General features: G+C 36.8%; 1 protein-coding gene and 2 long non-coding RNA genes across 3 annotated transcripts in view; all 3 read left to right on the top strand.

Annotated features, from left to right (window-relative positions):
* The window catches only part of LOC138903656 (uncharacterized), an 81,447-nt gene extending 60,189 nt beyond the window's left edge, over window positions 1-21,258 (top strand). Inside the window, exon 2 of the long non-coding RNA XR_011412994.1 lies at window positions 21,173-21,258. This is a non-coding gene — a long non-coding RNA (uncharacterized lncRNA). The remainder of the gene's footprint in view (window positions 1-21,172) is intronic.
* Window positions 1,657-2,511, top strand: LOC104096729 (uncharacterized). The gene is made up of 2 exons (XR_686414.4): window positions 1,657-1,831; window positions 2,251-2,511. It is a non-coding gene; the product is annotated as an uncharacterized lncRNA (long non-coding RNA).
* On the top strand, window positions 9,334-18,180 carry LOC104107212 (uncharacterized). The gene is made up of 12 exons (XM_009615951.4): window positions 9,334-9,646; window positions 10,222-10,269; window positions 10,356-10,429; window positions 11,515-12,297; window positions 12,391-12,484; window positions 12,607-12,765; window positions 12,871-13,632; window positions 13,825-15,842; window positions 15,928-16,036; window positions 16,220-16,292; window positions 17,204-17,355; window positions 17,587-18,180. Exons 1-12 carry the CDS (start codon window positions 9,580-9,582, stop codon window positions 17,910-17,912), a joined length of 4,665 nt encoding a protein of 1,554 aa, XP_009614246.2. The 5' UTR covers window positions 9,334-9,579; the 3' UTR covers window positions 17,913-18,180.
* Window positions 21,259-26,164: the final 4,906 nt, after the last annotated feature.

The raw sequence follows: 26,164 nt of genomic DNA, 5'->3' as shown, positions 1-26,164 counted from the left end.
CAAAATACTCCTATAGTATTAATCAATTTTAGATTACATCCGTTGTATTTTAAATTTAAACTTATATCCCATATATTATTGAAATTCTACACTTACACCCTCTATGAGGTATATCTGTAACTAATTTTTTTAAAATATCATGTTAAATAATAAATTACAATTATAAATAATTTTTTATGTACTTATTTTTTATGATATTTTAAGAAGAGAAGAAATATTTTTTTTGAAAATATTTATTCATGTCATTGATTAGAAAATTAATAAATATTTTTTGAAATATGTATCTCTTGAAATTCTTAAATAGAAAATTAATACAGATTATTTATTTAGAAGACTAGAATTTTTGTGTATTTTGCATAATCGATTTATCTGTCGAAGCTCTTACATGTAATGATGTTATTCTTATTTTTTTTTATAAATATTTAAACCTCCTATATAATAAAAATATTACACAAATGAAATTTTATCCAACTAAGTAAATTTAAAATAACTTTGAAGCAGATGAATAAATAAACAAACTAAAATAAAAATGAGATATTCATATTATGAGTTTCGAAAGATATATGTTTCAAAATATATTTATTATATTCCTTCGTCAATTGGGTGAATACAAGTTTTCGACAAAAATATTTATTTTCTTTGTAAGTTTCATGATAGTAAATACATAAAAAGTTTATATTTATAATTTAATTTTTCTTTTAATAAGTATATTTTAATGTACTTAGTTATGGATATACCTCATAAGAGCTGTAATAGTAAGATTTTCATAAAATATAGTAAAGTTTATAAGTGTTTAGGTCCCGGGTTCGAGTCACGCTAGAGGAGAAGTGTGAAAATACTATAGATCCTCCTAATTTGCGAGGGATTTAAAAGAAAAAAAATACCATTATTGTGTGTATGCCTAATTACAACATCGAATTTAAACAAATATAATTTTATACCAATTATATTGTACAACAAATTATTTATATTGTACACCGAATCAAAGAATTAAGAATTTAATATATTAATATACAAGAAGGGGTCGTGTCTCTTTTACGACTATTATTCGATATTTTATAAACTTAAATAATTTCAATATTATTAGGTTCTATTTCAAAACGCCGATAATTTAATATGGTTGATAAAGGAGTTTATAAAAAAAAATTAATTAGTATATCATTATTCATACTAAACAAAGTATTACTTGTGATTTTCTAATATAATTTAAATAAATATTAACTTTGTGCTTGTATCTATTTTCATTGATCGCTAATTGTATTCAATTTGAATATGCATAATTAATGGTCTAATGTTATTTTGATAACTTAATAATTACTATCATAAATCTAATTAAGCACTAATATTTTTTAAAATTAATATAATTGAAATAGGAGAATATAACAAACTAAGAATATCAAATAGTACGAAAGAAGCTTTAAAGAAAAAGGTAAATTAGAATACCTTCATTTTATTTAAATAGTTTATTGTTTCTATGTTACTTATTATAAATTAAGTATTTATAATATTATTCCTTGGTTTTTGGTAGTTTTTTTTATTACTTATATTCGTTAGCACTTACATTTTTTTGCATTTAATGTATTTCGTGTCTTATTAAAAATTAAAAGAAAGTAAAAATCTATAGTATAACAACAAGTAAAGAAACGACAAAGACCCAAAGCAAAAATCCCTAAAACCTAAACTACACTCTGACCTCCTCTCTCTCCCGCCACCACCTCCCCTTCCCCACTTTTCTATTTCATTCTTTAACCAAGGCTAAATTAAGAAGATCGAGAATGACAAAGAAGAGCGAGAGAGAACCCAATCGCTTCTCTATTCTCGGACATAAGTGGTAAGCTCATATTTCTATATTTTAGGGCTTGTAAATCTTTTTATACCTACTTCACTTGGATTTTTGGGTACAATTTTGCAGACTATTCCAGCAATTTGATAGATATTGTATCTTATTTTTGATAAGTAGTGATTGAGAATTTGAACAGAAGCAATATTACAAAATTCGGATGAAGATAATTTAAGTTGTTTAAAAAGTGTTCAAAATTTTCTTTTTTACTTCTTTTGTTGCTTTGTATATTTTCCTTTTGTTATCTATTAGAAATTCTTGTAAAATATTTATCAATACATGTTTTTTGTCTGCTTGAAATTCTATCAATATTTTTACTAATTGAACTTTCAACTCATTTGTACTATTTAAAAACATATATGATCAATTGTTTTTGCTTCGTGGTATTAAAAATATTTTTTCATTGACAGGTAAATTAGTGGAGTTAGAGCAATGACAAGTTAAGACCAAGATAAGGTGCAGTTAAAGACCCGAGGAGGAGTGAAAGAAGAAGACGATGTCGTAGAAAAATTGTGCATCGCGAATGCTTCGAAATTTACAATTATGTGTAACTTGAAACCTATTGTGGAATATAAATTCTTTTTATTCTTAACTACGTTATTAAAAGCTTATGTGTAACTTTGAATTTGTTTTGGAATCTAAAATATTTGGAATTTTAGCTATTATGAAAATTATTTTGACTAGTTATTCTTGTAGCAAATTCTTTAATTTGTGGCAATAAAAGTTTGAATTCGTGGCTCTATATATATATATATATATATATATATATATATATATATATATATATATATATATATATATAAAATCATCACGTAACAAAAATATGGTTATACATTCTCACTTTTTGTAGCAAATGAAGAAATCTTTAGCTATAATTTTATATATTTCATGGCAAGAGAATGGATTCTTAGCTACCTAAATATTTGCGGCAAATACTTCAATTCATAGCTATGAATTTTTGAACTTGTAGACCGAAAAAAATACTATTGCCACGAAACTAAAATACAAAAATAGCCGCAAGATTTGAATTTTGTTGGCAAACAAATTAAGTCTTTTGCCACAGTAAAATACCTTATAGCACAATATAAAAATTGCTATATAGTTTATTTGCCGTGGCAAAAAACTAAGATTATTTGCTATGAGTTATATATTTCGTAGCAAAAAAGTATTATCAATATAGCTACAACGCATAAAACATTCGTAGTAATAAGTATTAGTCCTTAGCCACGGATCATATAAAGTCTGTAGCTAACTTTTAGCTACGCTACATTTTGCTACGGATGCTACAGAAGAAAATATTGTGGCTAAAGTGTTTAGCTACAGAAAATTTTATATTTAGCTACAATATATTTTGTAGCTATATATACAAAATGTTATAGTGTAAGAAGTGATTTATCAGATAATGGTATACTCTAAAGGACAAGTTTGTGTATGGTAGTGCATCCATATGTATGTTACCTCATAGAACAATTTCATTTTTATTCTTGGAAATAGAGCCACATGTGAAACTATTTTAGATGTCAGACCCCACGGTGATAGGTTAAAAATTTAATCCCAGCGGGCATAGAATTGATTACTATAGTTTTGGATAAAAAAGAGCCAAAAGGTAAAATTCCTAGGAGTTAGCAATGTTTGTTATTGCCAAAGATGTTTTTTTGGTACGACTTATACATATGACTAAGAGAATATGATGTACGAAATGAGAACCAAGCCGATATTTAATTTCAGGGAATGATTTTAAGTTGTTCAGATTTATTCAGATCAGAACTAGAAAGTACCACGTTAGTACGTTACTATAAGAAGCAGCTATTATTGTGAGATAAAGGATATGACAGTACCCCCTTAGGTTATGTGACTAAGTGTTTACCCTAGATGATTATAGTCTGATATGATTTTGAAGTGTATAGAACGTTTGGGGGGTTAGATATTCCAATTTCGTTTAAGACAGATAAAATTTCCCTAAGTGTGATCCATGTACATAGTTAAAAACAAAAGTATGCGATCATAGAATATGGTCGGATGGTGAGAGAAGTTAGGAATAACCTTATACTTCACTTTAGTTATTCAAACCAGAATTAGAAAACATGATGCTAGCAGGTGGTTAGTAAAAGAATAGTAAGTAAGTTTTGAGTAGATACAGTGAATTAGCAATTTCAGCAGAGCTAGTAGATGTACGGTTTGATTTACTTAGCTAGGCTAACACTACTCAGTGGGTAACTGTTTGAAACATAAAATGTGTGTTAGAACCCAAAGATTTTAAGTTAAACCTGAAGTATAGTGACAGTGGAAGAAAAAAATCAGCTGGGCAGTAAGAGAGAAAACTACAGAAGAATAGCCTTTAAGGTTATTGAAAAGGGGTTTCCCCAAGATTGACAGTGTGAGCAGAGTTAAATCATTAAGATTGTGTATGATAGTTGTGAATACATTAGCTTTCCGTTTATGTAATAAATTTAGTTTTTCCTAGTAAGGAAGATTGCTAAGTAAGTCAGAAGATGAGTCATCATTGACATAAAATGCAAAGAATTGCAAAAGATAAGGAAAGTTATTTGGTTCCCAGCATAAGAGAAGGATCTAAAAGTACAAGACCTTAACCTTTGGTCTAAGGGGGAGATGTGAAAATCATCAGTAAGTCCAGTTGGAGATTTGAAACCCGCATAATTAGTATGGGATATAAAAATTATAAAACCATGCCCAACTATGTATCATGAGGTTAGTGCCATTGCACGAGACTCTCATCTTCGGAGTACTGGTCAAAGACTTAGCTCACAACAATACTATAAGTATTTTCAGGAAGTACCTTAAAAAGATAATCAAGTATGGGAAGTATATCTCATGATTGGAACAGACAAGAGAACTATGGTGAAAGAAGTTTACCTTTTTAGCCAAGCTAGGAGTTTGACTTTCGGACTCTGAAGATGGTGGAGTTGTTGTCCAGAGCAGGACTTGTTCCTCCTTAGTAGTCGAAGTAAAGGAGAAACAATTTGATGATCCCTACTTGTTGCAGCTAAAAGCGGGGATTCACAAGCATAAGACGATGGCTTTTGAACAAGGGGGAGATGATGGTACTTTGAGGTACCAAGACGGATGATGTGTTTCAGACATAGATGGACTTAGAGAGGGAGGATCATATTAGAAAACCATAATGCCATGTATTCTATCCATCCAGGTTCCCCAAAGATGTATCACGCTCAAGGAGATTTATTGGTGGAACGACATGAAAAAGAACGTCACAGACTTTGTGACCAAGTGTCCGAATTATCAGCAAGTGAAAGTTGAGGAGCAGAAAGCCTAGTGTTTTACTACATAATACATATATTCTTGAGTGGAGATGGTAAACATGGACTTTATAACAGGATTATCTCGCTCATTTTGAAAGCATGATTTGATTGGGTGATTGTAGATCGACTTACCAAGTCATCGTACTTCTTGCCAGTAAAGACCACAGATTCAGCAGAAGATTATGCCAAGTTGTAGCTTTAGGAAATCGTCCGATTGCATGGGACTCTGTTGTCCATCATTTCAGATCGTGGTGCTCAATTTACAACGAACTTTTAGAAGTCCTTTCATAAAGGATTAGGCACAAGAGTAAACCTCAACACAGTTTTTCATCCACAGAGAGATGGCCAGGCAGAGCGCACTATCCAGACACTTGAGGATATGTCCTTAATGTTAAAGTTAATTAAGATGATCACATACCTCTCATTGAGTTTACTTATAATAACAACTACTACCATTTTAGTATCAAGACGGCATCGTACGAAGCTCTGTATGGGCGAAGGTGTAGATCGCTAATTGGTTGGTTCGAAGTTGGTGAAATAGAGTAGTTGGGACAAGAGTTGGTCTATCAGGCTATGAAGAAAGTCAAGTTGATTTAAGAGCATTTGAAGACGACTCAGAGTCGCCAAAAGCCCTATTTGGACGTGCGACGTAGAGGCCTAGAGTTTCAAGTTGATGATTGGGTGTTTCTAAAATTTTTGCCTATAAAAGGTATTACGAGATTTGGGAAGAAAGGAAAGCTCAGTCCTAGATGCATCAAACTGTATAGGATCCTACGAAGGATCGAGCAAGTAAATTATGAGTTAGAGTTGCCACCAGAATTGACGGTTGCACATACACTATTTCACGTGTCATGTTATAACATTCAAGTTTCCAGTATTCACATCTCATGTTATAACATTCATATCAATTCAATACTCAGATACTCATGTCAGTTCAGTACTCAAATACTCATGTTAGTTTAGTACTCAAATACTCATGTCAGTCCAATACTCAGATATTCATGTTATCTTAATACTCAGATATTCATGTCAGTTCACTATTCAAATATTCATGCCAGTTCAGTATTCATATATCCATGTTAGTTCAGTATTCATGTATCCATGGCAGACCATAATTCACGTATATGTTTCATGTTATGCGTATTATGATGCCTTGTGAGGCTTGTCTTATGCTATGATAGCTGGCGAGTGTTTTAGAGAAATGTTGAAGGTAACTAACCTTTTCATTTAGACCTTATATTATAATCTCCATGTCTTTCAGTATTCAATCAGCTCAATATTCAGTCAATGCAGTAGTTATTCAGTTTAGTATGCAACTGTTCATGAAAGCTCAGTGTTAGCATGTTTTCACCAAACCCGTTTAAGGTCCAGAGTTAGCCGTTGTTACAACCAGGATAATCATTCGAGGACGAATGATCCCAAGGGGGAGATAATATAACACTCCGTAAATTTGGATTAGGCGTGGACGTGTTAAATGAGTATTAATATAATATTTTAAACATGTAAAGTCCTATCAGGATGCGTATGGGTGGAAATGGTTGCTTTGAAATCAAGACGGAGAGTGAGGTGCATAAGATTCGATAAAATCGACAAAGTTTATAGAATATCTATCTTCTATCAGAATTTTGTGCAAATTTGTTAAGGATTTGGGAAACCTTAAAACATGAAAGTTGTATCCCTTTGAAATACCTTTCCAGTGATATATTGTGAAGTCTGAACGGATCTCTGTGCAAACAATTATGAGCATTTTACTGGACAATGCGCAGTATATGCGCTCAGGTGCGCGCCCAGATGTTCCTGTGTGTGGCCGCACACTTGTGGCAGTGCTACTGCCCTTAATGTGCATTCAGGTGCACGTTTGGGCCTTCAACTGCATGGGAGCACACCGGGGGGTCATTTTAAAAGCCCTACTTCATCCCCATACCCCCAAAATAAAAACTTGCTCTAGAAAGGGAAGCTCTCAAGAACCTAACTTCCTCAAAGGTCCCTCCACCATTCAAGGTAAGTTCTAATAGTGATTCTAAGTTAATTTTAATTCTCCAACACCTTATTAACATGGGTACCCTTCAAATCATTAGATATTCGATCGAGACATCATTCTTGAGAAAAGAAATCATAGAACTCGAATTCAAGAGGATTGAACGTCAAAAGGTAATATCTTCATCCTCTAATTGATTATAGCATTGGACTAATGATTATAGACTCTAGGTTCATGACATATGAGTTGATGGGTTTGATAGAAAAGCATGAACGATTATATGTTTGGGTTGTTGATTGTTGATTATTGGTTAAGGGTGTTGTTTATCTTATGGGTGATGAAGAATGATATTGATTATAAGAAATTTGAGATTTTAGAATTTATTTAGGAGCAAGAAAATGGATTTTTGGGTGTAGAAATACCATTAATGAGGGATATGAGGCTTTACGCCCATAAGGTATTTGATAAAATGCATGAGTGACCAAAACATGAGTATTATTGCTAATACGGAATCCCTATGACTTGATTGATATAGATTAAAGTTGAAAGGGTTGGCGAATGTTGTATTACGCTCAAGAGTAGGAAGTTAAGGTATGTGAGGCTAACTCTCTATGTTTGAAAATGTTAATAATTCTCCCTACACTACGTTTATTTTATAACGTTACTAATTACCTCAGAAATATAGTTAAGCTTAGTTCCTTGAATAGTTGTAGAACTTCTATTCTCTAGCTTCGTAATTCGTTCATGAATTTTATTTCGAACATTGTGAGCTTAGTGCGTAATCAATATAGACTTGTATTTGATGCCCATGAGTCTCAATCTTGATTACTCAGCATGTCATAAATAGTTGAAGGTTCAGTTCTCATAATCAGTTCATGAATACATGTCTCGGTCTAGTTCTATTCAGTATTCCAGTATCATGTAACTTAGTATGGCTCAGTATTTCAGTATCATGTGTTGTAGTATGATTCTTAGTTCCTGATTTTGAATCCCTAAATGTTGAACACCTGTATTTGGGCCTAAGGCCGTAGTTTACGCTTTATGCATCTTTGGACATGAGGCCGTAGTTTATTTTTTATACATCTTGGGGTCTGAGGCCGCAGTTATGTATACGTATACTTGGGCCCGAGGCCGTAACTTTTGCACATATATATTGGTCCTGAGGTTGCAGTTTATTTATTCAGATAAACAGGTGGTTCATCATTCAGAAGAGGGAGTATTCATATCCTTACTTCCTTTATGCAGTTCAGTTATCGGTTATCAGTTATTAGTATCAGTTCTCAGATATCAATTATCAGTTTAGTTTCAGTTTCAGCATTTACAGTTCTTTCTTTTAGTTGCTTTACATACCAATACAATTCAAATGTACTGAGATCCCTTTTGCCCGGGGCCTGCGTCTCACGATGCAAGTAATGATTTACAGGTTGACAATTCAGAGCGCTAGGATTCTCGTACCAGCTATTTGGTGAGCCCCAGTTCTTTCGGGGCATTATCATTACTTTACAGTCTTTTAGTATTTATAGACAGTCAATATTTTCAGTACTTCATTAGAGGCTTCATAGACTGGAGTCACAGTTAGACAGAGTCGCAGACTTTTCATGCTAAGTAATGTTGGCTACATATATGTTTCAGACTTACATTAGTGTTTTCACACTTTGATTTATATCATTCAAACTTTCAGTATATCAACATGTGTTAGTTTATCTTCCGCATTCAATATGTTATGATATCACATGTTGATTCAGTCAACCAGTTGGTTTGCTCGGTCATATGTAGTCAGGCACCGGGTGCCGTGTTAAGTCCAGGCCCAGGTTCGGGACGTGACAACATATTATCTTTAGAAATCCAATGGGGAGTGTTATGAAATATTATATTATGGTGGATATCTATAACTCCTAAAGGAGTAATACCCACTACTCTTCTCCATTATCTTCATAACTTTCACTACTCCATCACTTATGGTTATAACTCCGATACCTCCATAACCATCCCCTTGATCTCCCCATGATCCCAATGATTAATACAATGTTTAAAGTAACCTTATTGTAAGCCTCTATGAAATTCTATAGATAGAGGTATTGAGGATTATATATCATGCACACTTGAGAAACACTATAAAATAACAAAGTTCTTTTTTTTCTCTCTACATTGCTTATCTATTTTTTTGTTTTATATTGTTACGTTTAATTTCTTAACAAGTACTACCTTTTATTTTTTTTAATTTTTGTTTGAAGATGATTTGGGTCTAGTGACCACCCAAACCCTCGAGCCTTTTCTTCTCTGTCATCTATCCCCCCGACTCGTCCATCTCTTTCTCTCTCCCTGCAACACAGTTCTCTCCGAACCCTAAAATCCCCTCACCGCATTCACTATTCACTTTGTTTCTCATTTGACTCTTCAATTTCCACTCTCTTGCTAGCTCTTCCGTTTCATTTCTCTCGAATCGATCCTTACTTTTCTGAATCTTCTCTGACACAAAGGCCATGGCCGAAGGAAAGCTCGATCTCCCTGACGATCTCCTTTCCTCTAACCCTTCCGATCACTCCAAAGGTCCTCCTTATTTTGTTTATTGTTACTTTGTATTTTAATTTCGATGGGATTCGAAGGATGATTGTCTAATGCTTGATTTAGGGGTTATTGATCTTATATATGAATTTTGAACTTCGTGCGATGCTTGCTTCAATTGAGATTCAACTTGAATTCTAGGGCTGCAGATCAGGCGCTATGTTGCAAAGTGCTGTTTTCTCTGTATTTAGTTGTGTCGATTTGCTTTCTTTGAGTGTGTGAGATGTATCAGTCCTCCAAGAGAAGAAAATGATGCCAATTTCTTCCCGTTGCGAACTCAAAATACAGTGTAGGATTGAGCCTTTAGGTTAATCTTAGCTGGACTAGAGGCATTGCTGCTAGATTTGCTTCTCATAAACATTTTAAGATTAGTAGTTTACGAGTGTTATTATCTGTAGGAAGTGGTTGATTTCTCACTAAAGTGTCATGTTCTTCTATATTCAGCCCAATAGCTGCTAGTAGTTTTTCATTATCCATGCTAAAGTCTTTGCTTTTTATTTCTGGAGTAGGAATTCGGTCCTATTTTATCGTGTTTTACAGTTGCTAAGAAACATCTGCAGGTAACGATGACAGCAAGCCTTTCATGGGCCAGCTTGATATTTCCAAAGGTAGAATATTTTTCATTCTTGATTCTGATTGCGTGAGTGCTATGGATCTTCTTCTGATTCTTTTTTACCTTCTCACATCGCTTTAGATCATCCGATGGTGGACAGCAGCATTCCTTTGTCTCCGCAGTGGCTTTATGCTAAACCAAGTGACACAAAGATGGTGAGTTTTTGGTCATTTCTGTGTCAAGTTTACTTGCAGAGTAACGATTTCCCTATTTCTGCTATACAATGGATAATTTCATGATACAAACTATTTTTGAAGATACAGATTGAGTCAATGGAAACTTTTGCATAGTTATTTTTGGACTTTTGGACCCTAAGCTCTGCTTTTGTGGTACTATCTCTAAAAGAATGAGTTCTCAAAAAAAAAAAAAACATCTCTTTACAATGAGTTTTATTTTCATTTTCACCTATTATTATTTCGAATACTTGAGAGACGGTTTGCAGTTTGAGAGGAGTCGCAGATTCTTGTAAGACCAAGTCGAGATGTGGATGTAAAGTAGTCCCACCTGGAGTTACAACATCATATTGAACTCAATAGAGTATATAAAATAATTGTTAACCTTAAAAATTTTTCTTCGACATGATTGATACATTTTTACTAGCTTTGTCTATGGTATGATGAATTGTACTTGATCAGCCGAAACAAAATAAAAAAGAAATAGTTTGTTCCATTTGGAAATTCTCCTTTCTAAGTTTACAGGGCACCCTTGAGAATTAAGTGTTTTGTTGTTGAATTAGACCTTGTGATTTTTTATGGTATTTAATGCCCATCACCCAGAGGAAATACTTTCATCCTGAATGTCCGTTAGTGGTGGTCTCATAACAATTCCAAGTTTTAAAATTGATATTTAGTATTTAGAAACTGTCACCGTTGATCCGAGCTGTCCTTATTTATCTAAACAAAAAAAGCTAGCTTGAAACAACCTGAAAAAAGATTTCCTATAAATTTTGGCTGGATTCTGTCACATTGTGGCATTATTTCCTCCTAGACTTTTGTACATATAAAATACTTTAAGTGGCAGTTACCATTTTCTCTGCTGTGTTAAAGAGAACTCAAGAAAATTTTCCTTCATTTGCTACTTTCATGTTGTATTCATTCACCTGTGATTTTTTAAAGATTTGAATTTCCAGTCTTTTCTCTGCAAATATCTCACGTGCCAGAGGTTACACTTGCCCTGTTCTGTTATACTGCTTGAAGTTTTTCTTGTAAAGTGTTTTCTACCCGTGTTCTATTCACCATAGGAAATGCGTCCACCGAGCTCTTTGTCACTTGGAAGTTCTGCTGATTCAAGTCAAAAGGAGGCCTGGCATACAGATATGCCTGAGGACAAAAAGGATTGGAGAAGAACGACAGTGGAGACTGAGAGTGGTCGCCGGTGGCGTGAGGAAGAGAGGGAAACTAGCTTGCTTGGTCGAAGAGAACGAAAGAAAACCGATCGTGATGTTAATAACCGCAATTCTGGGCTTGATACAAGACGTGATAGCAAGTGGTCTTCTAGGTGGGGTCCTGATGGCAAAGAAAAAGAAAATCGCAGTGAGAAAAGGATAGATGTAGATAAGGAAGATGTTCATAATGATGGTCAACCATTTCTCGCTAACCGTGCTGTCTTGGAGCGGGAGTCAGATTCTCGTGATAAGTGGCGTCCACGCCATAGAATGGAGGGTAACTCTGCGGCTCCAGGTTCCTATCGTGCTGCCCCAGGCTTTGGACAGGAAAGAGGAAAAGTAGAAGGGTCAAATGTGGGATTTAACTTGGGTCGTGGGAGGTCTACTGTGACTATTGTAAGACCTTCCTCTGGGGGTGCAATTGGTGCTTCACCATTTGAGAATTCTGTTGCTGGAAAACCAAGCATCTCAGCTGGCATATTTTGTTATCCAAGGGGGAAAACTCTTGACATATACCGCATGCAAAAGCTTGGCTCATCTCTTTGTAGCATGCCTGAAAATATGGAAGAAGAACCCCCAGTTACTCAAGTAATTGCTATTGAACCATTAGCTTTTGTTGTTCCTGATGCTGAGGAGGAGGTGAGCTAAATCGATTACTTCATTCAATCAGTCTTGTCGGTTTAGTGTTCAAGAAATATTTGATACCATAAAGTTACTTGATCATTCTTACAGGCTGTCCTCAATGACATATGGAAGGGTAAAATTACTGGTAGTGGTGTTTCTTACAATCCTTTTAGAAAGGGTCAATCAATGGATGATGTCACAGGTAACTGTCTTTCAAACACTGTCTTAGGATGCGCTACTGAGTGCTACTGCTATCCCATGTCCATTATCTTTTTGTTGGAGTAGGAGCACAGGATTCTCTCTGATTGTTTTTGTACTTCCCAGAAACTGGGGATACAGAGCCCAACAATCCAAAGCAGGGTGCTCCCTCTGCTGATGTCACTGAAGAGGCAGCTGATAGGTTACTGAAAACTTCAAAAGGTGTTGAAGAAGCCAATGCCTATAGCTTTTCTTATGAGAATGGTGTCAAGGTCAAGTTGGATGGTGAGTAAAGTATTACCTCTATTTATTTTGGAATTAATTATTCGCTCTTCTCATCAATATAGCTTTACTTGTTGACTTCTGATAAAGAACTTGTTCTTGATTTAGGTGGAGATAATCATGAAGGACAGAAAGAGAAAGTTTCTGAATCTATTCCTGCAGATGAAAGATTGTTGACCAGGAAGAGAACTGTCAAAGACTGCTTGAAAGTCATTAGTGGGTCTAAATCTGATACTTCTGAGGTCAGCTTACCAGAATCTGGAGTAACCAGGGCCACTGTCTTTGAGAACATCCAACAACATGTTGCCTTTGATGTCAGTTCAAAGGTTCCTGGTGATTCAAATTCCCGATTTGCAAAGTCCTCTTCAGAAATCTATTGGAACAACCTTCTGGGAAGGGTTACCCCACCTGAGGAGTTGAGTTTGTATTATCGTGATCCACAGGGCGAAGTCCAGGGGCCATTTCTTGGAGCTGACATCATCTCATGGTTTGACCAGGGATTTTTTGGAACTGACTTGCCAGTTCGGTTGGAAGATGCCCCTGAAGATTCACCTTTCTTTGAACTGGGTGACATAATGCCGCATTTGAAATTTGAACATGAGTATGTTGGTAACATCAATCTTCCTCAGGTAGAACCATCTGCTCTACTAGAGGGGAAGCTGGACTCTGGTTTACATTGCTCAGCTTCTGTTTCTGAGATGGTTGGTTCTGCTGCCCTGGATGGCTTGAGCTGGCCGACATCTGATTTTGATGGCCACAATGGCCTTGGTGGACATCTTAATCAGTCAGTACCTGATCATCCAGCTCGTCAATTTAAACCGCCTTATTTACAAAATGAAGAGTTTCATGATTTCGTTGCTCAAGACGAAGGTTAGTTAGCGTTTTCACTTTGGATTCTTATTTTTATGCCAATGCATGGCCTCTGGTGGCTTTGGAGGAGAGAACGTAGCCTCTTTCCTTGCAAATAGGCCATCAAGATCATGATCATTAATATTTAATGCAGGTGACCTTTATCTGTTCTTTTGCTATCTGATTCATTACTTAATGGAAATCCATTTGCAGAAATTGTGTTTCCAGGAAGACCTGGAAGCAGTGGCAATCCTATTGGAAAAACTTCAACGGGACCTACTGATCCTTCAAATATGCACCGTGCAATTCCAAACGCAATGACCGGGGGCCGAGTTCCAAATCAGGAAGAGGAAGAGCCACTGCACCCACTTGGTTTATTATGGTCAGAGCTTGAAGGCACTTCAGGAAAGAGTGGTCCTATCTCAGATGTTCCATTTAGTGGAGGTGGCCAGGATCAGATTCTAAACCCTGTTGCTGCAAGGGTTGCGCCGTTTGGTGCTAAGACGGAACCAGCCTCTACTGTAGAGACATGGACTGATGCTTATAGAAGAAATGCTCTATTAGAACCCAACTTATATCAAGATGCTACAGATGCCAGCCACTTGTTGCACAGGGACCACGAACTGAACCGGTTTGAGTTGGCAGATAAGCTGTTCTCCCAACAACTTCAACAACAGCATCCTAATAGTTTGATGTCTTCTCATAATAGTCATTTAAATGAAGCAATGCTGGAACAAGGGGCAAATTATAATTCAATACACCAACCGCAGATGACGAGTCAGACTGGACAGGACTTGGAACACTTTATGGCTCTTCAGCTGCAGCAGAAGCAGCAGCAGCAGAGACAGTTACAGCTTCAACAACAACAACTGCAACAACAGCAACAGTTCCATCAACAGCAAATGCTAATGAAAGAACAACAGTCCCATGCTAGACAGCTGCTTCTTGAACAATTATTGCAGAGTCAAATATGTGATTCAAGTCTTGCACAATCACGTCTTGGTTCTATTAGGCATAACAGTGCTCTGGAGCAGGTGTTGATTAAACAGCAAATTCTGAGTGAACTGCAACAGCGTTCACATCTCCCTCCAAGACATGCTGAACCATCTATTGAGCATCTCATTCAAGCAAAATTTGGTCAAATACCGCGTCAAGGGCATCAAAATGATTTGATGGAGCTCCTATCTCGGGCAAAGCATGGACAACTGCACCCTGTGGAGCATCAAATCCTTCAACAGGAACAAGTGCATGAGAGGCTAAGGCAACGTTTGGAAATGGAGGAAGATAGACAGATTGGTTCTGTCTGGCATGTAGATGAAACTGGTCAGTTTCTCCGAAATCCAGCTGTTGCTCGTCGAGCCAACTCTGGATTTGGCCCATTAGATATTTACCAACAGCAACAGATACCCCTTCCTGAAGAGCATGTCAGTCATCTGGAAAGGAATTTGTCAGTGCAGGATAGACTTCAGCGGGGTCTCTATGACTCTGGATTACTGCCTTTAGAACGTACAATGTCAGTACCTGGTGGTGGTCCTGGTGTTAATTTGGACGCTGTAAATCCTCTATTGCGTGCACAAGGTTTAGAAATGCAAGATCCAAATTCAAGAATGCAATCAGCTGGTCATATGCCTGGGTTCTCGACTGGAACCCACGCGCAATCTCCTCACCATCCTTTGTTTTCCAATCAATTTCATGCTCCGAATGCAGATACAATTGAAAATCATTGGCCTGAAAGAAATGGTCAGTTACCAGTTGATTGGATGGAAACTCGGATGCAGCAACTGCATCTTAATGGTGAGATGCAAAGAAGGGATTTTGATGTCAAAAGGGCTTCTGAAGATCAAAGTATGTGGATGTCAGCTGGTGCTAGCGATGACAGTTCAAAGCGATTACTTATGGAGCTGCTCCAGCAAAAATCTGGCCAGCAGTCAACTGAGAAAGCAGAAATGACCAGGGGGATTTTGTTTGAGAGGGGCTTTCACTCTGGTCAGTTTTCTGGGACAAATGCTTCAAACTGTTCGTTCAACCCTCTTTTGGACCAGGATACGAGTCTAAACCAAGCCTTTAGTGTTGGATCATATGGTTCTAATTCAGGTTTGCCACCACAGAGAGATCATGTAGATGAGATTGCCAGTGGTCTTGATGTTGGTGAGAAATTGCCCTACAAATCTCATTCTGGAGCTTTAGCTGAAGTTGAACCTGTCTTTTCCAGCATCAATGATGCCTCTCAGGTAATTTACAAGATCCCAGACATAGGCATCTTATATGTGGTGGCGATGAAGATGTGCTCTTACATGTCAAGATGGTTATCTGCAGGTGTATCTTGAAGCTCGAGAAAGTATCGGTGGGCAAGCTGGTGTGATGACCGTAGAGGGGGAAATGCCAGTTAACTTGCTTAGCAGGCACAGTTCACTTGGGACTGGAGGTTACTCTCTCTCTCTCTCTCTCTCTCTCTCTCTCTCTCTCTCTCTCTCTCTCTCTCTCTCTCTCTCTCTCTCTCTCTCTCTCTCTCTCTCTCTCTCTCTCTCTTTGTGTGTGTACATATATCCCTTTATCCAAAAGAAGATTTTATTGTTTGAAAGATTTTAATGTTTTTAAATCATCTCAGGTGGAAATCTTGACTTCTACAATGACAAGAGTGATAGAGGGGATTCGGTTGCGGAGGAAATTCCGAAGGAACGGTAAGTGCTATCTTCTGCTTCTTCATGGAAAGGAAAGGATTTATCATTATTGGTGTCATTCTGATGGGCATAGTTGGTAGTTTGGAAAATGAAGTAAAGTTTGTGCTTCAGCAGCTGCAACAATTTTATTCGTATAAAATGCTCTGTAAGAGGAAACTGCTAGTTGTAATTCCTGAAGCAGTAGGATTTATTGCCAAGATTCTATTACAAAAAGAATGTTCTCTTATTATAGAGTAGGCTGGCTTGCTTAGAAACTGAATTATTGCTTCAGTACTGAACATTTTTGGTTCTGATATTTCATTCTATTGCGCACCATCTTCATTTTACTGATATTTATAATGGTACATGCATGCATAATCTTTCTTAAGGTAGTGGTAAGCTCTGCGTACACACTACCCTCCCCAGACCCCACCTGTGAGATTATACTGGGTTTGTTGTCGTTGTTGTACATGCATGTATAATCAAGTGTTGTTAAGGAGCCTCTTCCCTAAAGGCGTAATCAGATAATATCAGCATTGTCACTACTACTAGGTTTCAGTCTTAGGAAAGGTGATGTTTGGGCACCAATTTGATTGTTCAAAAACTTTTTCCAAGTTCTGTATGTTTAAAGGTATCACTGTCATAACTTATTAAAATAAAAGGTATAACTGTCATAAGAATGTGGAAATTATTTTGTTATAGTAGTGTTTTCACCCTCCAAAACTGTGTTGCCAAATCTGTCTGATCTCGGCCATGCTCTCACAAAAAGTTTCGGTTGCTTTTTTTCCCTTCCCTTTCTTAAAAGGTTAATTTTTTCATTTATCAGTGTATGGTGTAAAAATCATGCAATAGATAGCACTTTCCTGATATGTAAAAATATGTTGTGATATTACTTTCCTGATATGCATCTGTATTTTGTTTTTATTTGGTAGGATGATGACTGTGACATCAAAAAGGCTGGATAATATCTTGCTGAAGCGTCCACCTGTCTTACGAGTTTCTTCGACACAGGAGAGTCTATCTGAGCTAACTTCTGATACCCTTGTGAAAAGCAAAAATCCTTCAGATGCCATGGCTTCTGAAAGTAGGCTGTCCTTTTCCTTTTTGTTGCAAACTGTCTTCTGATTGTGTCTTGATTTTACTATGTTTCATTTCTATTTTGCACCTTGAAGATGCATGTGAGGAGTATACCAGTTATTTTTATCTCTGCTATTCCCATTGTGGCACTTGTAACAGTAAAATTCCCAATCCCCTTGTGCACAAATTCCATCTATCACGAATTGCTTACTCATCCTCATGTTAATTCTATTACTAGGGGGCAAGAGGGAAGCGGGAGGTAATGCAGCAAATCAAGTCCGTGACACCGTGACATCTGGAAAGAAAGATGTGCGCTTCCGACGTACTGCATCTTGTGGTGATGCTGATGTTTCAGAGACATCATTCAGTGACATGCTTAAGAGTAACGCAAAGAAGCCAACAGCTCAGGAGGCACATGCATCAGAGGCATTGGATGGAACACAATGTGCCCGTAGTGGTAAGAAGAAAGGAAAGAAAGGAAGGCAGATTGATCCTGCTCTTCTTGGATTCAAGGTTACAAGCAATCGCATCATGATGGGTGAGATACAAAGGATAGAAGATTAGTGGTTGTACAGTTGTAACTTGTTAGTTTCCCAATTTCTTCTGCTGTACAGATTCGAGTCATCTGTAAAATTTTCCGGTCACATTCTTTTGTTTTACTCCATCCCATTTTCTGTAGGGATGGCTGTTGAGATATAGCTAGCGTTAGGTAGTATAGCCAGTTAGTTGGGATAAAGATAGGAAAGAGCTTGTATAGATTGATTGGATCTTTATAGATACCAGCTATCAAGTAGAGCACAGGCAACCTAACAGAGAGAAATGTTTTCGTTTTTGTTTCTTCCCATCTGATGTGGGGAAATTGATGGCCTTAGCCGATATGATAAGAGCAAAAGGCTATACTAGTAAGCTCCTAAACTAAAGAAGGTGCTTGGTGTATTGCGTTCCACTTGGTGAAACCCATTTTTCACTATAACGACCTTCGTACTTTTTTTTCCCCGTTCATTACCCTCTGTTCACCTAGCTAGTATTTCTCTTTTTCAGTTCCTCTCTTAAATTCATGCACTCATACACGGGACAAAGACTTTATTACATTCTGTCAACGTGTGCAAGAGGGGGAGTAATTATGTTCAAGATCCATCATTCTTTAATGTTTTTCTCACTATCATTTTCCAAAATTTTGTTTTCTTATTTGGCCGTGTTTTGTACCCGCTAGATTTGTATCAGCTGTTGATGAGAAAGTCTCTACTCACCCAAAACATAACATAAACAAAATAACTCAAATATTTAAAAAGTAGTAACCTAAGCAGATTAAACTTCTTCAGATACGTCCACAGCATTCTTGTTACTCGAATCATCTAAGTTGTGTCTCATTTTGGATATCCAGTCCTTAATACACACACACTATACTTAAAAAGTAGAGTAAAATCCTATTGATCCCTTAACCTTTAATACTTGAAAACTATACCCCTTCACATTTTGAATGGGAAGGGCAACCCCCTTGTACTCAAAAATCAGTTGAAAAAAAACTATTATCAATAAAAATAAAAATTAAGAATAAACCCTCTTTTTGGAGGGAATAGTTTTGGCGCTAGAATAAGTTTGGCGCTATATTCTGATAATTAGCATAAATTACAGTGTTTACTTTTAACTTTTAAGCAAAAACTTGACATAAAAATTTGGGGAAAACCTAGAGTCATATGGAAAATAGACGTACTTTTCAAGGTGAGTAACCTTTTTCACTATTACAATATAATGCCATATCAGTGGTTTTGTGCTTGTGCACAAGTTCCAAAGACGGTATATATTTATATAATATATTCTTATTATAATATTATTTGCCAGATTCTATATTTCGAAAGGATAAAATACAAATACTAAAATACTACAATATGAATGGAGTCCATCGGCCTTATGAGAAACCATGGGTACTGCTCAGCAGCAGTGGGGGTATTCTAATCTTTTTCAAAATCAACTTCTTGCTCAATATCTAGTGAGCGGATACTACACATCTCTTTCACTTTTTATTTTCACTTAAGAATGTTTTCGTTATATGTATTGATTTACAGCTGGGTAAAGTTTTATCTGTCCAATCTAGCATCTTTCTCTTTGTCAATTTCCATCGATGAATCCATATTTCTTCGATACAACTGTTACACCTCACGTTTTCGTACGCAGAAGTACGTCATAAGTAAATTGATGAAAACTCGGAAATGAGATGTTACATCCCGTATTCTCGTACGTTTCGTCGTAAGTTAATCGACGTAAGTTCGGGAATGAGATTATTTTGGGATTATAAGTATTACGCTATTTCACACAAGAGATAAGTAAATTCGTGAAGGTGAAAGGGTAAGCGAATCGAAGGAAATGAGTTTCGTCGAAGTTTGACATTTTGGGATAAATACGGTCCGAGCTATAATACCCGGTATTTATGGACTAATGCCATTCAAGGTACTACATGACCATGATAGTGATGTGTATAAAATGTGTTAAATGTGAGTAGTATTTTAAGTAATTTGAGATAATTCTTAATTATGTGGATAATTGGGTAGTTATGAATTTTTTTAGTGGGAGATTAACTTGTAAATTGAATTTTGTGGATAATTATTTGGATAATTGTTAAGGGGGACAAATCCACGTGTGATTAATGAGGGCTTGACAGCAAGCTAAAGCTAACTTAATGACTCTTGAGTTATGATTGAGAGGTGTCACATTTAAGTTTATTATGTGGCTTAGTCATTAGATGTGGGCCCCACACCATATAAATCATAAAGACCTCTCCAATTTCCATTTGGTAAGAAACGGATCTTCAGCAACATTTCAAGCAAAAATACCATATCATCTTAGCAACGTGAAGTGGCTTCAATCTTTCATACAAAGACTACGTAATGTTATAGCAACGGGATTTTGCGATTCTAAGGGAGTACGGTGTAATCTTTCTCAAAGAATATCATACGAATTTTCCCCTACTTTGATCCGCCCTTACATATTTTGTCGCAATCAACGTGTATTGAAGGGATTGTCAAGAGAATTGGTTCAGGTATGTTAAGGCTATCCCTTCTTTCCTTTTGGCATGATCTATACGAAACGAGCAAATGCACAACTTTCATAAATGACTCTATTCATAGAAATACTAGGGATGTCTATATTCTTGATTCCCCATGTGAGTTATTATTATATCTTCTGTTCATGGGTCTCAAAAAAATACATATTTGATAAAATTTATCCGAGAGGCATATTATTTTTATGACATTCCGAGAGAATCTTATTAACGTATTTCTTATGTATTTCATGCATTTATACATGTACATTGACCCATGACCAGATGGCGTTATATACGCATTATTATATGTATATGGGATATGAGAAAAGGTTATGGCGTTATATACGCACCACCACCTGATCAGCTGGTATACAAATGCATGACATTATAAAAATAAAATGATTCACAAAGCTATGCAGACGTACATGTCGAGTCTTTTACTCCATGTTTCTCTCATGTCTATTATTTACTGAATTTTATTCCTTACATACTCGGTACATTATTTGTACTGACGTTCCTTTTACCTGGGGACGCTGCGTTTCATGCCCGCAGGTCTCGATAGACAGGTCGAAAGTCCTCCAAGTAGGCGATCAGCTCAGCGGAAGATGTTGGTGCACTCCATTTATTCCGGAGTTGCTTATGTGGTCAGTATGATTAGAACATGTACTGATTAGTATGGCGGGACCCTGTCCCGACCTTTATGATATTTATGTACTCTTAGAGGCTTGTAGACATATATCGTGCACGTGAAAGATTGTACGACCTTGTCGGCCTATGTTTTGAGTTTATAAATGATGATGTTGGCCTATTAGGCCTGTATGTCACATGTATATGATGATGTAATAAGAAAGATACGTTACGTTGGTACTCTGTTGAGTAAGGTACCAGGTGCCCGTCGCGGCCCATCGGTTTGGGTCGTGACAAAAGTGGTATCAGAGCAGTTCTGTCCTAGGGAGTCTACAAGCCGTGTCTAGTAGTCTTGTTTATGGGTGTGTTGTGCACCACACTTATAAGCAGGAGGCTACAGGGCATTTAGGACTGTCACTCTTTCTTCTTACTCTAGATCGTGTGGTAGAGCTCAGTTGTTAGAACTCAATTTCCAAAACTCTATCTTATTGATAATACGATGATGCCTCCATCCAGAAAAATGGTTGGTAAGAGATGTAGATATGGAAGAGTTGAGTCAGAGGAACTCAATTTTTACATCACGCTTATGATGGATAAATATGAGGTATTCAACAGATCATGTGTGTACTAAGATGTGTAAACTTCTTGATAAGGATCCCTAAGACTAGAATGTCTATCCACTCTTACGGTAAAAAGGAATAAGAGAATTGGAAGGTACACACAAGTTTCAGCAAGTAAAAGAAGCAAGGTGAAGAGGGGTACGAGGTACCTAGTTAGTAGAGATGAACATTATTTACAATTCAAGCAGAGAAATATAAGCATTTTGAGTTACCTTCAATTATAACAAAGGTATATACAATTGGCCACACCCATCTCATTTATTTCTTATGGAAGCTAACAGAAGTAGTATAAGAGAAGGACGGATATCAAGATCCGGCTGGGGTTAGAGTAACCCAAAATGGTGAATGGATTATTTGTGTTAGTTGACATTTCCGAAGGGTATTGCAAATGTGGTAATAGATCTCCTTGTGAGACACCCAGATGGTGCACTCTAAAATAGTACAACTAGATATGAGTACTACAAAGATAGGCACTGAAAGTCTTGAAGGGATAAACATTACCTTAGTGTGGCTCCCGTCTTTAGTAGAACGGGAATGTTAGGCAACCCGAAGAGCCAGGGGATGGAGCAAGGGGAGATAAAAGCAAAGAATGTCTTGTTGAAGTTTTCTGAATAAAGTAATAGACATAAATATTAGCGGAAAATAAGAAGAGAGTTAATGAAGCATTATGAGTAAGATGTGATACATGGACGACAACGGTAGATTAAAAAGATGACAGTATTACTGAGTCTATACTCAAGTGAAGGAAAATACGAGAGGTGACAGGCCTTGAGACAACAAAAGAGTATAGGCCATAAAGTCATATCCTCATTTCGAGAAATAAGTTCGTGACTCTAACACGACTACCAAAAGAAAAAGTTAGACACCAGAGTAATAAGAAATCAGCATGGATTGATGAACAAGATAAACTAAGTATGAATTAGGGACTGAGTAGTAGTCGGCATCATGAGAATTTCAGAGATTGCGTCCCGACGATAATAGAATGGAGGACAGAAGAATACCCTTTAAAGGTCATTCAGGAAGACGCTTCCCCAAAGTAAGCAAGGTGAGTAAAGTTAAGCTTAAGGGACTGTATGCGCCAGTTACACTAAGTGTCACCCTCGCAAGCGAGGAATTTTGTTATCCTTGGTACAGAAGGATTACCGCGAGGTGAGTAAGGATCATCGATGATGTGAAACTATGCCACAGATGAGAAGGTAAAATATCTATACGTAGATCATCTTAACACTAAATCTTAGTGCTCCCCTAAAGGGGGGATTATGGAGTGATGTGGCATTAAGTCAGAATTAAGTGGTTGTAGTAACTATAGAATAATAAAGGAAGAATGCGATAAGACTAAAAAAGGGATGAGATTGCACTTATTCAAAGCCTAAAGATATGCTACGATTCCAGAACATTATGCAAACACGGCGTCAAGGAAAGGAAGTAAGGGTCCCTGCCCGAGATGTTATTGATAAATAAGGAGCCAGTGCGAGACGTAAGTTAATGCAAAGGAAATAGCCCAAGAAAGATTACGCGGAATATTGATATGAGGATGGGCCAACAAGTAGTTAGTAGTTGATCCAGGAAGAGTCTAGCTATGGCTAAACAAGAGGACATAGATAAATCAACAGATTGTGCAAGATGAACATAGTGAATCCCAACATGGGGAATTCAGTCTCGCAGATACGACATCGAGATCCTTGAGAAATATTCAGATAGGAGTTGGGATAGTAAAGGTACCGTATGAGTGTTATGGAAATAAAAGAGCGCCCCACTGGGAAGACAGTCAAAATATTAGTTCACAAGCAACCCTACAAGCACAAGGGCGTGGAGGTAAGTATTTACGGGTAATTATAGACGAGGAAGGACATCAAAAATTCTATCAGGTATACGATGTGATAAGCTCACAGCTTTATAAGAATTAGAGGATCCTCCCTAAATACTATAATGAAAGACTAGCTGAGGAAGTAAGGAAGAAGGCCTCAACCTAAGCTCAGTAACCTAAGGAGGAAATGGTCTTGTAACAACAGTCTCACAACAACATTGTATGCTCTCCATAAGGAAGTGATACCTACCGTGGCTAAGGAACGGGAAGAAAAATCAAAAGTAATATTCGAGATCATATAAGTTACACGAAAATTTCGACATGCTTGGGAACTAAGATAAGCCAAGTATACATGCAACAAGTGGCAAAATAACCAGGAAAAGTAATTGCTTACATTTAAAGAAGGTGGAGAAGGAACGAAAGGAATTATTCGATCAGTGATCCAGAGTGAGTTATGTTATGAATGCACGTAAGATTTCAGAGTATTATCCATGTAGCATATATGTGACAATCATACAGCCGTAGAAGACTCCGGTATAATTCAAAGAAAGAATTGAGCCCAAAGCATAGACAAAGGATTGAATTGTTAGAAGATTGTGTCATGGATAGTCCATAGCGCCCATGAAAGGCTAAAGTAATAACTAATCCCAGGAGCTGCATATCGGAAGATAGTTTAAGCCTACATGAAGGCTGATCAGAAGGAAGAGGAAACTAAAGAGTTACATCAACTCAGTAAATCAGGAGTCTGATTATTAGAGCAAGAAAATTTTAGACCTCGTGATTGAGAACATTGCAGGATCACTCTTAAATACAAGAGAGATAGTACATTAGCCATATTCTATAATGGCTCTACGATAAAGCCAATTAGAAGAGTACCAGCCTCATAAGAAGTTAGTATGAAGCTCTCACCGAATCATGTAAACAGGTGCAAGAATTATAATAGAAGTTCAAGTTGTGGATATGAATTATACCTAGGTGAAAGGGAGGTCATGAAAGAGATAGAAGATATGATGTGAGACTTTAAAGTTAGTAAGGTAAAGGTGAACAACGTATGAGATACTCAAATGCAAAAGGTTATGAATAGTCCATACTTCGGATAGAAGGCTAGAAGCGCGGGGATTCAATATCCAGGAATGATAGCGGCATCGTCAGTGGCATATCTTCCAGCCTATGGTTTTTACGTATCGAGAGGTCTAGTTAAGAGAGTAAAGAAGAGTTATAGATGATGTGATGTATCGCTTGATGTTCCAGAATAACACAAGGAAATCTATGGTGCAAGCAAGTTAAAGGAAGCTTGTGAGTAGTATAAATAGATATGTGTAGGTCACAAACTAAAGTATGATAGAGTGACAAGGTTTTAGGAAGACATGAGTAAGGATAAGAAAAGGCGAGTGGTAAAGTGACGAGAATGGATAAGTCCTCGGGATTAAGCCCATGAAAACAAGAAGAGCTAATGGTTTCTCTAAGTTATAAAAAGCTCAGTATAGCCTGAATGAACTCAAAGGAATCTAAGACTAATAGCATTTAGAAGAGATGGAATGCTACCATGGTAGTAGAATGATGGTGTAAATTGTGGCATATAAAGGGTGACGTTTGGGTCTTCGGCTGAGTAATGATTTGGAGAAAAAAAGAAGGGGGATTTCATGAATTGTACATGATTAAGATAACCACGTAAGGTGAATCACATTGAGATGCTATGAAATACGATTATTAAAGTACAGTATCGCCCCTAAGTGGATCAGGAAAATCACTTCAAATATTCCTCGATGCAACGTAAGCCCTAGTGGCAAGGTATGACGTAAGAAGTTTCAAGTTATCAATGGTATATTGTAGATTAATATTGAGGTGAATCAACAATGGATGGACAAAAGTCACAAAGTATGAGATGAGATTAGGCTGCGATTCTTAAGATGAACAGTAATGAGGAAGCATTAAAGGACTTAGATTTATACATATGGGATAAGCAACGAAAGTAACCTGGAGTTCGGTAGCAGATCTCAGTAACGATAAATCAAAGTAAGAGTTATGGCAGTAGAGTCATATGGATGGATAAACGGATCTATGAAATAAGGTACAAAAATAATCGTAAGTTCAACAAAGTACCGAGGGAAGAACTTCAAGTATACCTATAGACACCCAGAGGGACAGCTTGTCATAATTCTATATACGTTCACAAAGTGAAGTCTAGAGATTGGCTAAAAGCTAGAGGAAAAAGGAGAGAAGAGTCGCATAGGCTCACATACAAGGAAAAAGTCGTACAGGCTACATGACAAAAGGTAGCAACAGTTGCGAGATTGGAAGAATTCCGACCACAAGTCGTGGTGTGAGAAAGAGGCCTAAAGGGGGGGATGTCCTGGCCTTTGGGATCCATTCACGGAACAGTTGCCTAGATGGCAAGAGGAGTACTAAAGTATTCAGAAGACATAAGTTATGAAAATGATAAGTGCATCAGTCAACATTCGAGGATGAATGTTTCAAAGGGGGGAATGATGTTATACCCCACGTTTTCGTACATAGAAGTACGCCATAAGTAAATCGATGAAAGCTCGAAAATAAGATGTTACATCCCGTATTCTCGTACGTTAAAGTTTCGTCGTAAGTTTGGGAATGAGATTATTTTGGGATTATAAGTATTACGCTATTTCACACAAGTGAGAAGTAAATTTGTGAAGGTGAAAGGGTAAGCGAATCGAAGGAAAGGAGTTTCGTCAAAATTTGATAT

The sequence above is a fragment of the Nicotiana tomentosiformis genome, chromosome 12 (genome assembly GCF_000390325.3).
Source record: "Nicotiana tomentosiformis chromosome 12, ASM39032v3, whole genome shotgun sequence".
NCBI lineage: Eukaryota > Viridiplantae > Streptophyta > Magnoliopsida > Solanales > Solanaceae > Nicotiana > Nicotiana tomentosiformis.
Note: the sequence above shows the minus strand (reverse complement) of the source record. Positions and strands in the feature narration are given on the sequence as shown.